The 15,343-nt window shown below is 36.1% G+C and overlaps 1 protein-coding gene across 6 annotated transcripts in view; it reads right to left on the minus strand.

The window, feature by feature from the left end:
* The window catches only part of TRDN (triadin), a 232,542-nt gene that overhangs the window by 148,353 nt on the left and 68,846 nt on the right, over window positions 1-15,343 (minus strand). For all 6 annotated transcript variants that reach the window (XM_041423668.1, XM_041423670.1, XM_041423667.1 and 3 more), the window contains 5 exons: window positions 12,120-12,176; window positions 9,374-9,433; window positions 7,950-8,009; window positions 5,547-5,606; window positions 4,023-4,220 (listed from right to left, as the gene is read on the minus strand). In XM_041423668.1, coding sequence (XP_041279602.1) covers window positions 4,023-4,220; window positions 5,547-5,606; window positions 7,950-8,009; window positions 9,374-9,433; window positions 12,120-12,176 — 435 coding nt within the window. The remainder of the gene's footprint in view (window positions 1-4,022; window positions 4,221-5,546; window positions 5,607-7,949; window positions 8,010-9,373; window positions 9,434-12,119; window positions 12,177-15,343) is intronic.

Below are 15,343 nucleotides of genomic sequence, written 5' to 3' on the forward strand. Positions count from 1 at the left end.
TAAAACTACACTATTCAGAAATTAAGGTTTCTGAATTTAAGTAAAATGCTGATTCCAGAATTGTTGATTGTCTATTGATTTCTCCTGTACATAAGCAGAGCTGAAGAGCTTAATAAAATTTTCTAACATTAAGAATGATGAGGAAAAGTTATCAGCTTTAACTGGGCACAAAAGAAGTTCAATATTGCTGTATTCTTCAGCAGGTCAGAAAAAAAATCTTGTTTCCCCAATGGACTCCAATGGGCCTTTGCTTTGAAAGCTAATGTTGATGTCTAAATGTCAGGTGTGGTTAGCTAAGTCAGTTCTCAGTTGTCCTTGAGTGAAGCATACTCATCCATGTGTCCAAGACTCTTCTAGCACAGGTCCTACACTGTAGAAGTTTCATCTCTTCCTGTCTCCACCTCCTGTGGCATCTCTGTCCTACTCACTTACAAAGCCACTTGCTTTCCCTGTTGCCAACTCCAAAATAAAATTACGTGTCTTTGGACTAATTAAAGTTGTTAAAATGGCACTGTTTTTACATGTAAATGCAAACTGTAATTCCCAAGTATGTGACACTTGTTATATAATTGACTTTCATGCATAGGTCACTGCTACATCAGTATCATTTGATGCTGAGGCATTTGTGTGACTGCTGCTCTGTCATGTTGGCTGATACAGCAGTCCTTGGATGAAGAGCTACTGCTTTCAAGTCATTATTTCCTTTGCAGATGTAGCAATTAGGAAAAGGTTTACCAACTCAACAAATATCCAAATACTTTTTCTAGTTGATAGAAGCCTAGGCAGCTGCTTTGTGTTAGTGAGATGGCAAGGGCCATCCTAGTAAGGATTGCAGAGCCTGGGGCAAAACTTTCAGCAGTACTCAGGGCAGTGGCTGTAAACATTGCCTTTAAAACCTCTAATGAATATTCATAATAATTTTTACTTTCATATTTGGGAATTCAAATTTATAATTCTGGCTGACTCCAACTTTGCATTCCTTCCTTAAGGCTACAGTATCTGCCCTAAGTCTATATGATACTTCTAAAAAATCCCCCAAAAACATGTTTGAGAAAACACATACAGATGTGTGTTCTCAAGCACACCTAAAGCTACAGAAACCAGCAAAGTGTTTGCACTGAGTTTGACACTGTTGCAATAGTGCCTCAGAGAATATTTATAAATAAAATGGAGCAATGCCAACACTTTAGCCCAGAAAGCAAATGGCAGGGCACAGTTCTTGCACAAAAACTTTCTTTTCTTAGTTCTCTTTTGCCAAAACAAGCTGCCCCTATCCTTGCTGCCTGTTGGGAAGATTTCCATCTGGAGCATTGTAGAAAAGACTGCTAGAGGATACAGAACAAAACTGTGGCAGGGGACAACACACTACATGGACAGACCCAGGGCAGAGCACAAGCCTGTGCTGATTCTATCTGAGTTGTGATATAGACATAGCCTGAGGCCCTAGAATCACACCATTTCATTGATATTAAACTAATCTATTCTTTAAACTATTCTTCTGGTTTATTGATTTTGCTAATCTGCTTTTTGTTGTTGTGGGGCCTTTATTCTTTTGAGTTTGTTTTGTTTTGTGGAAATGTAATTTCAAAATTACGTTCAAATTTTTTAAAAAGCCTTAATCTTGATTGTACCTCAGAAATAAGATTTTGTATCAATTTGTCCTCATATCTTTAGCAACTCTACTTAAAAAAATGAGATGTATAAAAGAAATTGAAAGCAGAATGTAAAACTCTCAATAACAAAAATATAACTTCCATATGGTATAGCAAGGTGTACTATAACATCCTATTTAAGTTCATAGGAATGCTACCAATCAGTAAAGATTGAAATCTAAGGAATTTTAAATTAATATGATTTTTCAAGTGCCTCTTCATGGCTAAAACTCCACTTTAATCTAAAGTCCCTTATTAAAAGGAGAATTTCACACTTTTCACCTATAACTCTGTAATGATGACACAAATATTCATATTAGTACTAAAAGATCACGTCAAAATTTTGGACTAGATTCTTAATGATAAAAATACTCATAGATGTTTTTGTCATTGGACTTAATGTGATTTACCCAGGAAGATGACCTGTCTTTTTTAATTTTAATTTCAGTATGAAATGATGCAACAACTCTTTTGTGATCACTGCTATATTTTTTTACATTGTTTCAGATAAACTGGCAGAGCTACTCCCTCGAGCAAGTAAAAGTAAAGATTGCAGGATCAAGAAATCTCTGCAAAACTGCATTGATTTAAAAATTATGCTCACCTTGGGTCACAGTGGGACTGAAATCTAAAAATGAATTTTTTTATAGTGTCCAGCTGGGCAGCAATGGTTTATGGTGGGAAAAGGAAGCACACCAGTAGGAAATGCAGTTTTCACCAGATATGCGTAACCCTGTCTCCAGTGATAAAGGCAGTTGAAGAGGCTCCTTACTTCCTCTACTCCATCTGCTTATTCTCATTTTCACCTGCTGGGATTCCATGCACAGTTGCTGGGTCACACTCCAAAGCAGACTTGCAAAGTGGTCTGTTAATGTTTGATGTCAAGATGGATCATTTAGCTAATATTTATCAGCTTAAGTTTTTGGGAATGCCACAAAAAACCCCAACAAACAAAAAAGCCACCATGATTCTATTGGTCTCTGTAATCTTTGATCCCTACTTAAAATATTTTGTTGTCATCTGAACAGCATTTCTTTTTGAGGGCTTTATCCTGAACAGTATGGAGCAGACCCCACTGTGCACTGAAACTCTGCCAGAGCAAACAAAAAGTTGAAAGATATTTTCACCTCCCAAGCGAACTGAACGATTTGCTGAACTTTGTCCTTGGTCACAGCAATCAGTGTGATAGATGCTGCTTTGATTCCACGCCTCAAAGGTCCCAATATTTCAAGTGAAGGACAAAATTAACTGGAATACAAATAAATGTTAAAAAATACTAGTTCAGTGCACTATGCATGTCAGAAAGTGGGCTATGTCTCATAATCAGTTTTCTAGAAAAGTATAATTTAGACAACTCCTAAGGGGTCCAGAGCAATGGTTATGAAAGTCTGAGAGAATCAGATCAGGCAGACTCAGATATCCAGGCAGGGACAGCTTTTCTGATGTTCAGGCACAGCAATTTATCTGTGGTTAACAGCTGAAAGGATCAGATAGGTGCACTATGCAACACTGAGCTGCCGCTTTCAATGTCAGAATAATCCCGTGGCTGCAGTGTGGCAGTTCATATAGAAAGCCAGGTCCTGCTGCCTTCATTCATACAAAATTGTACTTAGTGCCATGGCAATGCCACAGGGAAATCAGGGAGCCAGTCTGTGCAACCTGGGAGTAGACGAACCCAGGATTACTCTGACAAAGTGGAGCACATAGTTAACACCTTGTTAACTATATGTTTTTGATGCACGTTGATTCTTTGTTTCATGACTTAATTTCTTCCTCACACTAGAATAATAGCATTTCTTTCCTTTTTGGAATAAATTTGGAAGCTGTTCACATTAAGTTATGTCAGGCATGTATGGCACTATGTTGTACAATACCTGACAACACGACTGCCTCGTACAAGAGGATGTTAGATAAATTATTACATTCCCTTTATGCTGTTGCTACTTTCATTATGGTTACAGAGGACATACGCAGATGTAGAAACAAACCTAAATTCCCAATAGGTTATTGGACAGTCTGAATTTTCAAAAATAACTCTGGTTGCAATCTACTACATTAGATGCTACTGAGCAAATCCACAAAGCCTCAGACCTATCTGAAGAGAAATTGGTCCTTGGTAAAGAAGGATTTAAATTAAAATGAAATTTTAGCCATGACAAACTTCTAGAACCTTCTGATTATATACATTAAACATATATTATTTTCTGTAATCATGTCCTAGCAGTGTGAGGTTCATATGGAATTTATTTGTACTGCACTTTTGTTTTTCATGGGTGCACTTTGGTCCTTGACAGATTTAACTCCATTCTCTCTCTTTCTTCCCTAATACCTTTTTAGGATCTTCATCTGTTTCCTCCTCATTTTGTTTACCTTTCTTGTCCGATTTAGTTACAGTCTGAAGAGCTTTCTCTTCCTTAACTTTCGTTTTGGCCTTTATTAGCCCAGTTTCTGTTGTTTTTGTCTCTGCCTGCTTGACCTTCTCTGTCGTCATCTTTGCTTCTCCTTTTCCATCCTTCACTTCCTTTTTAACTTTTGCTTCCACTTTAGTGCTCTTTACTTTCTTCTCCTCTGTAGGTAATAAAGAATAAGATTGCAGTGTCATTCTCTGCCCCCAACGTAACACTCAGTGCCATTTACTTTATACTGCACTATTAATAATGAGCATTTCTTCATTATTAACAGCTTGGTAAGATCTGATGAAAACTATAATCCCCTCAAACCAGGCAGAATTAAACAGAAATATGAGATCCAAAGAGGTTTTATCTTCAGTGCTATACCACGAACTTGGCTGATGCTAAATATAATAGGATATACCAAATAATATTGAGTGTTCCTAACATGATAGGTTTAATGGTATAAACTAGGGAGAAAGATATCGGTCATTAAGCAAACAAATATGGAGCAAACAAATATCTGTACAAGTTTAGACTTCAGAGTTAAACTCTGTTGTAGACTGGAAAAATAGTGTGTGGTTATTTTTAAGGATTGCTTTCATGAGTTGATTCTAGATCTCAGTCCAAGAAGTTTTGAGTTTTTGAGTCTGACTCTACACCAGTTCTTGGGGCTGAAAGTGTCTGAGACCAATCCATGAGATGCCCTTCAGCAGAGTGAGGAGACCTCTAAGGAGAATTACCATTGATACTGTAAATATCAGTACCTGAAGCTACACAGAACTTGGTGAGACTCAAAGCATTCTTTCTGCTTTTCTGTGTCAGCAACTTTTTTTCACCCGAGACATGCATGCTCCCACTATGTGTGTCTCTAGTTCACCCCAGTGGAAAATCCAATAGTAGTATAAACTACCACTGAATATGTTTTAAATTAACCTGATTAGTGCAAAGTTCATACTCCTGTTTTCTTCACAGATCTAAATGTCTCCATCTTTGAGGCAAAACTTGTATGCTACCAAATTTATGTTTTCTGTAAGGCTCTAGAATTCTATTTCTGTTAAATCACTGAGATAACTAAACTGATTTTATCAATGTGTAAACTGGAATATCTAGCTATTGCAGAATTCAGACATTTATATAAGAGCATTACTGCTCCCAGACAAAACCAGGTATTGCTGGCTAATGGAGAATTGATTTCCTTAATTAATTATAGTGAAAATGTATGTCAGATCACTTGCAGATAGGCTTAGTTGTTTTTCAGCGAAATGGTGGTTCATACTTTTATTCTCAGTTTGAAATTGCAACAGATTTTGAAAAGGATCAAGCATAGAATTAACCCCTGGATATTCTACAGACATTTTAATTCTAATTATATATTAATTTCATTTTAGTTTAATGTAGCTGATTTCTCACATACATTTACAATCTCTGCTTGAATAAAATAAAGTTTATGCATTTCAATGTCAATTCAGCTTAAAAAACTGTAGTATAGATAAATAAATACCTTTTGGAGGAGGTTTCTTTTCAGCTTTTTCATGTCTTTCAGGTGCATCTTTTTGAGTTACTAGAAATGAGAACAACAAAATCTCACAAAGAACAAGAAAATATTGCCAAAACACAATATCATCACTGGAAATTTCACATTTCCTTATGGTTCCTGTTTTTCAGTTTTCAAAATTGTTTTCAGATTCTTATAGTGGGGTAAAAAACTTCAAAATATCTGTTGAGGTTCCCTTACCAGAAGACAAGTGAGTCACACGGATCTGAAGATTCCTAGGGAATGTTTTTACTACATATTCCAGACGAAACACACTTGCTCATGTCAAGTGCTGAGCAGACACGGACTTGGCCTTGTGCTACAGCCAACAGGAAGCATGTGGCTGCATTTGTCTTACACAAAGGTGTTTTTCTTAGCTTGGGCTCATTGTCGACAAACACAGCCATAAGTCTGGTGTTCACTTCAGAGCTCAGCTTGAGTGAGTTCATGTCTGCATCAGATACACTGTGTAAACACATGCACACACACGACTGTGTTCCAGAAAGGCTGCCAAAATTTTATGCAGACCTCTATCTTTGCCCTCCTGGTCACCATCCAGACAGAATACCAGAACAAACCAGCCTTGAGAATTAATTATGCTTCTTTCAACTGATAACTACATAATAGCAATCCTCTCTAACAGAATTCCATCCTGGAATTCCAGCCTGTATGAGACATGATTGATATTTAGACTTGGTTTTATTTTTTTAAGATGGTTTTACATGATGTGTTTAAAAAACACTCATATCACTGAGCCTTTCTGGAGCTTTTATCAGAGTCTGAAGGATTACCTTGAGTCTTTGTAATGAGCATGAAGAAAACCTGCTGACTGTGTGGGAAGTAGCCACACAGTTTTCAGTATGTCCATTCCCCAGAGCTGGCCAGAATCTGAACAGTTTCATTTCCTAGGGACTGCAAGTGGTTGAAGCAGCCCCTCAGCACTGCTGGTAGCTAATCCAGTTTAGAGCAGACCCCTGAGAAAAGGGAGATGGGCCTGGCAATGGAAAGCTCATCAACACAGTGCTGGCAAAAATGCACCTTTGGACATGCTGAGGAAAACTGTCCTCATGCCCTGATGCCACGGGGGCTCACGGCAGGGAAACTACCCAAGAGAGGGCAGCATGGCTAAGTCACACTGCAGCCACAAAGCTCTGCAGCTACAGTGTCCAAATTCTTCATAAAATTTTCCAGCCAGTGACTGGAGTCGTGGCTGTTATTAAACACATTAAGGCTCTGAGTGATTATTTGGTTAGCTAGCAGAAGATAAATGGGTAAAGAGGCTGGCTGCTTATTAGGACTATCTCAGTGATTCTTGGAAGTTATTTGCTTTTCAAATCAACACAGACACTATGGGCATTTATTTTCTCAGGCTTACTTCAGCATGATTTCATTTTATGAAAAAAATTCCCACACTTTTAAGCTATACACTGAAAGTAGAAAAAATTGAACAATATCCCTGTAAAAGGGAAACTGGACAATGGCTACCCTTCAAAGGGCTTTAAGGCTTTAAATCTTCATTCTGCTTCCTTTCTTTATTTTTTTCTCCACTTTTACTTTCTGTTTTGCATTTCTCCTATGGTCAACTCAAAAAAAAAAAGGGCAATTTGTATATTTGTATCCATGTTGTCTGAACGTATGGAGAAATATCTAACCTCAGAGGAAGACATTCAAATGCCAAGCAATAATAAATGTTAGTCTTTAAAAAATGGCATAATAGGGCAAGGTGATTGGATTTTTAAATTTCCCTGTCCAAACCATAACCAAAGATGGAATTATCAGTCAAAAGAATAGTGAAAATCACCCCTCACACACCCATGATATTGCTTCAGAATATATATGATAATTATTAGATATGTAAATCTTAACCAAAGCCACTGCTGCCATAGAAGACTGTGCCAATCATATACTGAAATTAAAATATTATTGAAAAAAATAAAGGCAAGAAAGTGAAATTCTATTTTTGGGTATGATGGAAGACCCAGATTGAGTGATAGTAAATACTCTTGCATTAGGTCTGCATCAGGTTGAAAACTAATACACAAGAGAAAACCTTCTTTGCAGGCAAATTACTGAATCCCTTTGTGGAGAAAAAGACATCATGGTATGCAAAGAAAATAGCATATGTTTCATACTTTAGCTGTGTAAGAATGATTTGCAATAAACTCTGTGCATCAAAACAGGAGAGCAAAGCAAAAAAAAAAAAATGCTGAGCAAGACTTCACTAGGGCTGATCAAGACCTGCTCAAGCAAAAGAGACAACACCCAAAAGTGTTCAACATGAAGACCTTTGTACTTTAAATACTTATCTCCACACTCTCCCAGGATGTCAAGCACTGAAATTGTACAACTTTTAATAATGATCCTCCATACCTTTAGGTAGCACTTTCTTTTCTTGTTTTTCTGGCTTTTCAGGTTTCTCTTTGTGAACAGCTAGAAGTAAAACCAATAATCTTAATGGTCATTAAAAAAAAAAAAAAAAAAAAGTTGCATTTGAATGAGAAAAAGGGTCAAGAAACACAACTAGGCACCATGGTCATGCATGCAAAGAATGAGACAGATTGATTCAGCTGCTGCTGTTTGTTGTTGATGCCAAAACATGGAATTGGAACTTTCAAAAACTCATCTGGCGTCACTGAAGTCTTTGCCATTGGCTGGAGGAGCAGCAGCCTTTCTAGGGCCAGTAATCCCACAAAAGAAGATAGTCAAGAAGAGTCATACTTATGTATATTGGGTTTTTTTATTTCTTTAATATATTTATATCCTGTAATTTATTGCTTTATTTTGGTTTATGGTTATTTTTTAGCTTTCTTGTTTAGTACTTTGGTTAGTTTCTGAAGGATTTTCTGAACTCCACGGAACAACTAAGAGTTTTTCCAGCTATGAATGACTAAGCACTATAATTAATTACAAACCTAATTGCAGTGACATTATAACTAATGTTCTTTGGGGGCTTTTTGTTTGCTTTTAATTTCCACCTTACAAATTGAAATTAACTGCTCTGTAGTTCCTAGATTTCTGGCTCAGGTTTCAGAATACACCCGAGTGGTGTGGTAGTCACTGAGTAGTGGGTAATCTGAAACATTCTCCTCTGTGGGTTCTGATTTGCTAAATTTTTGGGATTAAAGTGTGCACATCACACTTGGTTGTGAAGAACTGGGGTGTGCATGGGCTGATGTGCCCTCAGGTGATCTACAGGGATCATGTGTGGGAAAACACGCAGTTCCTTATTTGAGTACAGTGTATGAGATTATCCTAGGAACACAAAAATGTATGCACAAGCATGGAGCTGGTGTTAAAAAGAAAGTAAGAATTGGGGAAGATAAAACAGTGCTAGATAGTTATTTACGGCAAGTAACTACTGAAAGAACTGGTCCTGGCCTACTCAGTGGCTATGCAATGGCCCTATGCAGTATTTTATTTAAAATGCTTTTTTTTCCACATGGCCTTCCTGATTACCTCTGTGAAAGGACTGTCAGGTGCCTTTTTCTTGGATGACCATAGTCTCTTAGCAACCATTCTTATTGCAAGTGTTGGAAATACTCAGTGATTATCATAAGATTACACTAATCCAGAGTACAAAATATATTATTTCCTTCCCCAGAGACCCCAAAACAACAAAAAACATGCAGAAGGAATATTAAATGCTACTTAGTGTGTAAGACTGCAAACTTTTTTATTATTTCATTCTTTTTATTCATAATATTTTGTAACTTTTTTTCTCAATTCAAAGGGAAAGTGGAAATTGAATAGAGAATTAGATTTAGGGTACCTTCTAATGTAAAATAAATAATTACCTGCATGCCTTTCCTTTTTTTCAGGTTTTTCTTGCCTTTCCAGTTTGTCTTTACTTGTCACTAAGAAAGAAAGAGTTATATATATATATATATATATATTTAAAACATTTTCACCAAGATAAGCCTTAGGATACTAAGTGGCAGTGTGCTACTGCTGAGCTGCCCCGTGCATGTTTTTACAGCGTACATCATACTGCAGGGGTGAGGGCAGCCAGCTCTGGCTAACGAGTTACTGCCATGGTAACATGCCTCAGCTGTTTTCTTCATAACATCATCTCTTGCAGTTGTCTGTCAGTTCCAGAAGAATTCCAGAAAACTGTCGGTTACTAAGGCACAGCTCACAGTAAATGCTGCTGCCTGTGATAGGAAGAGGGCTTCACCTTGGCCACCCCATACTCTGTCAGACATAGGTTGTAAAAACCCTGGAATCAATCTCAAAGCAGAAGAGAATCACATGTGCAAATGATACATCTGTGACTTGCCAGCTGGCTTAAAATGGATAACTAGTAATGGATATGTATGGTTAGTAATGGATAGAGATAGCTAGTCATGGACACCAGCTGAGATCAGTCCCTGGCAATGACGATCCCAGAACCATAATTAGATATCCAGTATGTGCAAAGTAAAACTAACATGATGACAGTGGAAACTGCATTATGCTATCCACTCATTCACAGAACATTTTCCACTCACTTTTCTTAGGATTTTACACCATAATATTTCAGAAAATGAAAAATAATCATGTAGGTTTTAGAGCACTTCTGAAAGAATAGCTGCAAAAATGCAAGCTTAGCTTAAGTCTAACTCCTGTGCAGATTTCATCCAAGTTTAGTAAAACTCCTTTTGTCTAACATGAGGAGATAAGAAACTCCTTTTACAGTACCATGAATTCCATATGTAACTGGATGCAAAAGAAGAGTGGTTGGCAATATTCAGGCTTCCACATTTTTAAGCAGTATAGTGATAAAATACTTGAGAATATGGCTAACATCTCTGACTGAGACACTGCTAAGTGACTGAGACACTTCTAATTACTGTCTGTGTCATTAAATAACTTTCTTAAAGTTCATCCCAGAAGTTGATTATAGATTAGAATAGGATGCTATTTATACCCTCCATTATCTTGATCTTGAAAAGGCAATGTATTTAATGTAGAAAATAAGCAGCAAAAATACAGGGATGCAGTCTCTACAGTCTCCCAGTCACAGTATAATGAAATGGACCTTAGAAAGGCACACATTCATAGTCTTAGTTTTGAAATTTAATGTACAGCCTGAAAATAATGTTTAATAGCACTGTGAATACAGAGAATCTCTATACACAGTAGTATTTCCGTAGCAGTTTTGGCAATAGTTCACTAAATAAAACTAATAGTTGACTTCAAGAAAAAATACCACTAGGTAGACAGAATATTAATAGGATTTATGACAAGCTAAGGCAGTATAATTGTAATTTTTTTTTTCATTGGCTATCTGAGTTTGGCTGGGATAATCTTTTTCTTGTTCTAAGAAACTTAATAAAACATTAAATATTGTTCTCCTGTGAAATCCAGTTGAAGAGTTCCACAGGTTTTCCATATTATAACTTCTTTATATTATAGAAGTCTTAAAGATAAATTCATGTTTTAGTATGGGACATTATTGCTTTTGCTTTGTCATTTTTCCAAACCCCAGAAAAAATTTCCCATGTTATCACCGTTCTATTTTCTACTAATATTCATTCTAAGAGACACCTGAATTTATATGCTTGCCATTAACTTCTAAAATCAGTCTTGTTAGATCAAGGCGCTTTGAATTACTTATATGAAATGGAAAAGCTCCATCAGAGACTGTTAGAAAGGCCTAGTCAAGCACATATTTCAGGAGGTTCACCTTCACTTGAGTTCTTGGCCTGAATAAGTCTGCTGTGGCTGGATATTTGGTCTTCCCTTTTCTTTTTTTTGGTAATTTGTTATGATCATTGGCCTGTTTGTTCTTCCAGAATATTTTTCTTCCTCCAGCCCAAGATTTCATTAGCCATAAGTTATTGCAAAGGACATATTCTCAGAAGAATTCAGTGTTTTGACAAGTATGTGCAATCCACCAAAATTCCATTTTGCTAAAGTATCCTCACAAAAAGTAAACTAGATGGTGGCTATTGTAACCCAGAGCTAACTCATGAGTTGTGGGTGGAGAGTAAGCAGTATCCTGATTCTGACTCCTACAACAGATCTATAATTTGTTGTTGGCATACACCACCAGGAAATCATTAAATTCTCTCTAAAACCTCTCCACAGTGTCTCTGAAATTAATCTGGAGGAAGTATTTTGTCCTTTTTTTCTTTGTTTTTTTTTTCCTTTTTGTCTCTATTTTAAGAAGGTTTCCAAAGCAGAATGTCTACATGGACCATTTCCAGTATGTTATAATTTACTAGTTACATTTTGGTGCAAAATATTCTCAAGGGCAAATAATATTCTTGGATTTATTCAAGAAGAATATAAAGGACACCAATTTGTGCTCTAGGTACTTTTTACATAACTTACTAGTAAAGACTTAATAATTAATATATGAATGTATTTTCAGTTTTCTGTACAGTGATGAATTCAAATTGTTTTTAAAAACCTCATTCTCCTTCCAGCTGGCTTTCACAACACCTCCTCCACCCTTAAATATTATTGGGATCTACAAGAACAGTCTAAGAGTCAATAGATTAGAATATTTTGAATCACTGATATAAAGGCAAGGAATATCAAAAGTTGAATACATACCCTTTGGGGGTTCCTTCCTCTCAATTTTATCTTGTTTTTCAGGTTTGTCTCTGTGTGCTGTTACAAATAATAAACAAATAAATAAACCCCAGCTCACAATAAATATGTAATCTAAATGTGTTAAGCACACTTATTATCTCATGAAAGTGATCAAGGAAAAGCATTCATAAACCCAAATAATGGATTTTAGCTCTGAGTCACAGGTACTTGATGATGTATAGACTTTCTGATTGTCAACATTTAATTCTAGGTCCAAGAGAAATATTTTCCATGAATAAATCTTCAGATATCAGACTATATTTTTCTGAAAGAAGTGATTATTCAACAACCTCAATCTAATCTGTCCTTTCTCTTTTGGTCCCATTACACAACCACCCTAACTCGCAGATTTCTGACAGAGGAATTTATTTTCAGCCCTTGACAGCATTGCTTTCTATTCTTAACAAAAAAACGGCCAGCATATTGCTTTCTATGCTATTTTTTTCTTTATTTTTAGCTGTCACTTCCGTCACAGGATGGATTAACAAGAAAACATCTCTTTTAATCAGAGTGTAACCTCAGGAAGGGCAGCTGTTCAAAACACAGCCGTCTCCATGTCCTGCAAGAGGCGGGCAAATACGAGTCCTTATAGACTCTCTTGCTCACCTAGGTCTCAGACCGTCTTTTGAAGTGGTTCAATCCCACATACTAATCATTTTATTCTTAATAAATCCATAATACTAAAAGGGTAGCATTTCATAATTTCAAGGAAATATAATTTTCTTTTTTGTACCCAGGTTTCTGGGAAAAAGTAAAACAAATTCTGATTAGAAGACAGTGAGCTTTATAAACAAGCACATTATGCTTTTGTGTCCATTCATTTAACCAGCTTTGCAGTGAATGCCGTTTCACAAAAGTGCAAGCATTTTTTTGTTGGCTGAGTATTTCCACATTAAAAAGCATGTTGCAGTCATTAAGAAAAATCATTCAGAACATTCAGTAAATTCATTATGTCTTATGTGTGTTTGGATTATCCAAAATTCATTTTCAGTCATAACAAGTAAATTATTGCGATAACAAACAGCACTACAGTTGAAAAAGATTGAAGAGAGATATTTCAAAGCCTTTAAAGAATGTGGACAGCAAATTTACACTAAAAAACAGGCTGTGAAGAAAAAAAGCAGCACCAGCAATGCATTATTGAATGAATTATAGACTGCAACTCATTCAAATGATTTAGCAGATCTAGGAGCATACCAAGAAAAAAACATTCTCCAAACTGAGTATTTTTGCAGAAATTGTAGCATGCTTTTACATCTTGCATTTGTATTAGCAGATGCTGGCTCTGTCCTAAACACTTTTGTCAGTTTTGGCAGGACCAACAGCAGAGTTTAGCAAACAATGGCTCTGTGATGGCCAGTGTGAGTGAAACCTGAGCTTCTGCACATTCAGACAAAAGCTCTTGTAGTCTCTATGCCAAAAAATACAGCTGAACTATGCAGAACAGATTGATAATCAGAAAGCTTGTTTTTATTCACAGGGCATCTTACTGGTGTAAGAGAGATCATTGTGGGTATTTAAAAATTTGTTGTAGTTTTTCCATAGCATTTCCTTATTTCATGATTTGAGAGAAAAAACCCAAAAAAAACCAAAAAAAAAACCCAAACACACAACAACAGGAAAACAAACCAAAGAACTTAAAAGAAATAAAAAAAAAAATCCCCATACCCACACAGCAAACCCATAAAATGAGCCTTGAACAGCACTAACTGGGTTGAATGTCAGTAGACCTGAAAGTGAGCAGAAAAATCTAATTTAAATTTGTTTCACATCCTCAAAATGATGCAAACAGAAAAAATGCAGGGAAATACTAATATTTTTGTGGACTACAGTTTAAAACATGAAGAAGTGATCAGTTGGCCCTTTCTGGAGAAAGAAAAGTAACTTGATGTGTCTGGGCAGGGAGCCTGGAATGTGGATAAGCAGAGACCAGGCTGGCATAAGCATAAGCTATTTTTCTCTTCCCAATTATAGGCTGAAGGTGATCTCTGGTTAGTTTGAGAGCCTTATCCTGTGTGTTGATATCCCCATAGCCTCAGAGGTTGCTAATCTCAGATTGTAATGTTTATCATTGCCTCTTATGGGCACTGTCAGAGCTATGGCTTCCCTTATTTGGGAAGGGCAGGTGCTGCCAAAAAATTAAAGTGTTCATGTTTCAGGGCTGTGATCACTGGCCATTTTTGACTCCAGTCACAAGACCAACAAAATCCACTGAAGCTTTTGTTCTCACAAATTTAAATCTGAAATTTCTTAGCTTGTTAACTCTCCCCCAAAATATTTTCATGCTCAAATTCATATGTAGTTATGAAAGGTCTGTCACAGAAAATACATCACTGTCTACAGATAGTTTCCATATTTTATCACTTGGGTATATTTTGCTTTGTCAAGGGTTTAATACACGCTCTTTTTCAAGGTTAAATTCTAGGTGCAAGCATTCAATTTTAGAATTAGCCAGGCTGACCATATTGCCATGTTTCTGTGAAAAAAATTGGAGTTGATTGGATTTTATTTTCCATAAAAAAAAAAATAGAGAAAAAGAGCACAAACATACAAAAATGTTTTTAAGGCTACTTACTCACTCTTCAGCTGAAAAATGCTGAAACAAAAACTGTTCATTCAACTTGAATTCAACCATTTTATTAGCTTTATGACACAATTTGTAGTTAAAAGATCACTTCTTTTATTGCTTTTGCTACTAGGATGCTGGTGACATTCGTTAGAAAAAAATAACAACTAGACTTAAAATCAAGTAGATTTATGGCAATTATGGAAGCTAAAATTTGTCCACAAATTAAAAGAAATTTTCTTGGCTTCCTTGCAAATGCCAAGAAGTCATAAGCTCAGACTGAAGTGTTATTAATATTGGGAAAAATATAATGTCCCAACCTAATTTTCACTAACCTAGATTTTGGAAATTGCTGAAACATTTTGCATGTCTTTGAATAAAAATTCAGCCTGAGGCAAAAAGATGGGAACACGGGAAGAAAAACATGGGAAATCTCATGCTAAGTGACTAGAGTGTGATAAATTTATAAATAATCTAAAATAGAAGCTTATAATGGAAAATTCTAAGGTAATTTCACAATGTATTACAAACTTAATATTGCTATCTACTTCACAGAAAAATAAAAATAAGAAGCGTCACATATATGTGAGAGGATTTTCCTAATTTCATTCATCATTTC

Source organism: Onychostruthus taczanowskii, unplaced genomic scaffold (assembly GCF_017590055.1).
Source record: "Onychostruthus taczanowskii isolate IOZ18803 unplaced genomic scaffold, ASM1759005v1 scaffold8, whole genome shotgun sequence".
Classification (NCBI taxonomy): Eukaryota; Metazoa; Chordata; class Aves; order Passeriformes; family Passeridae; genus Onychostruthus; species Onychostruthus taczanowskii.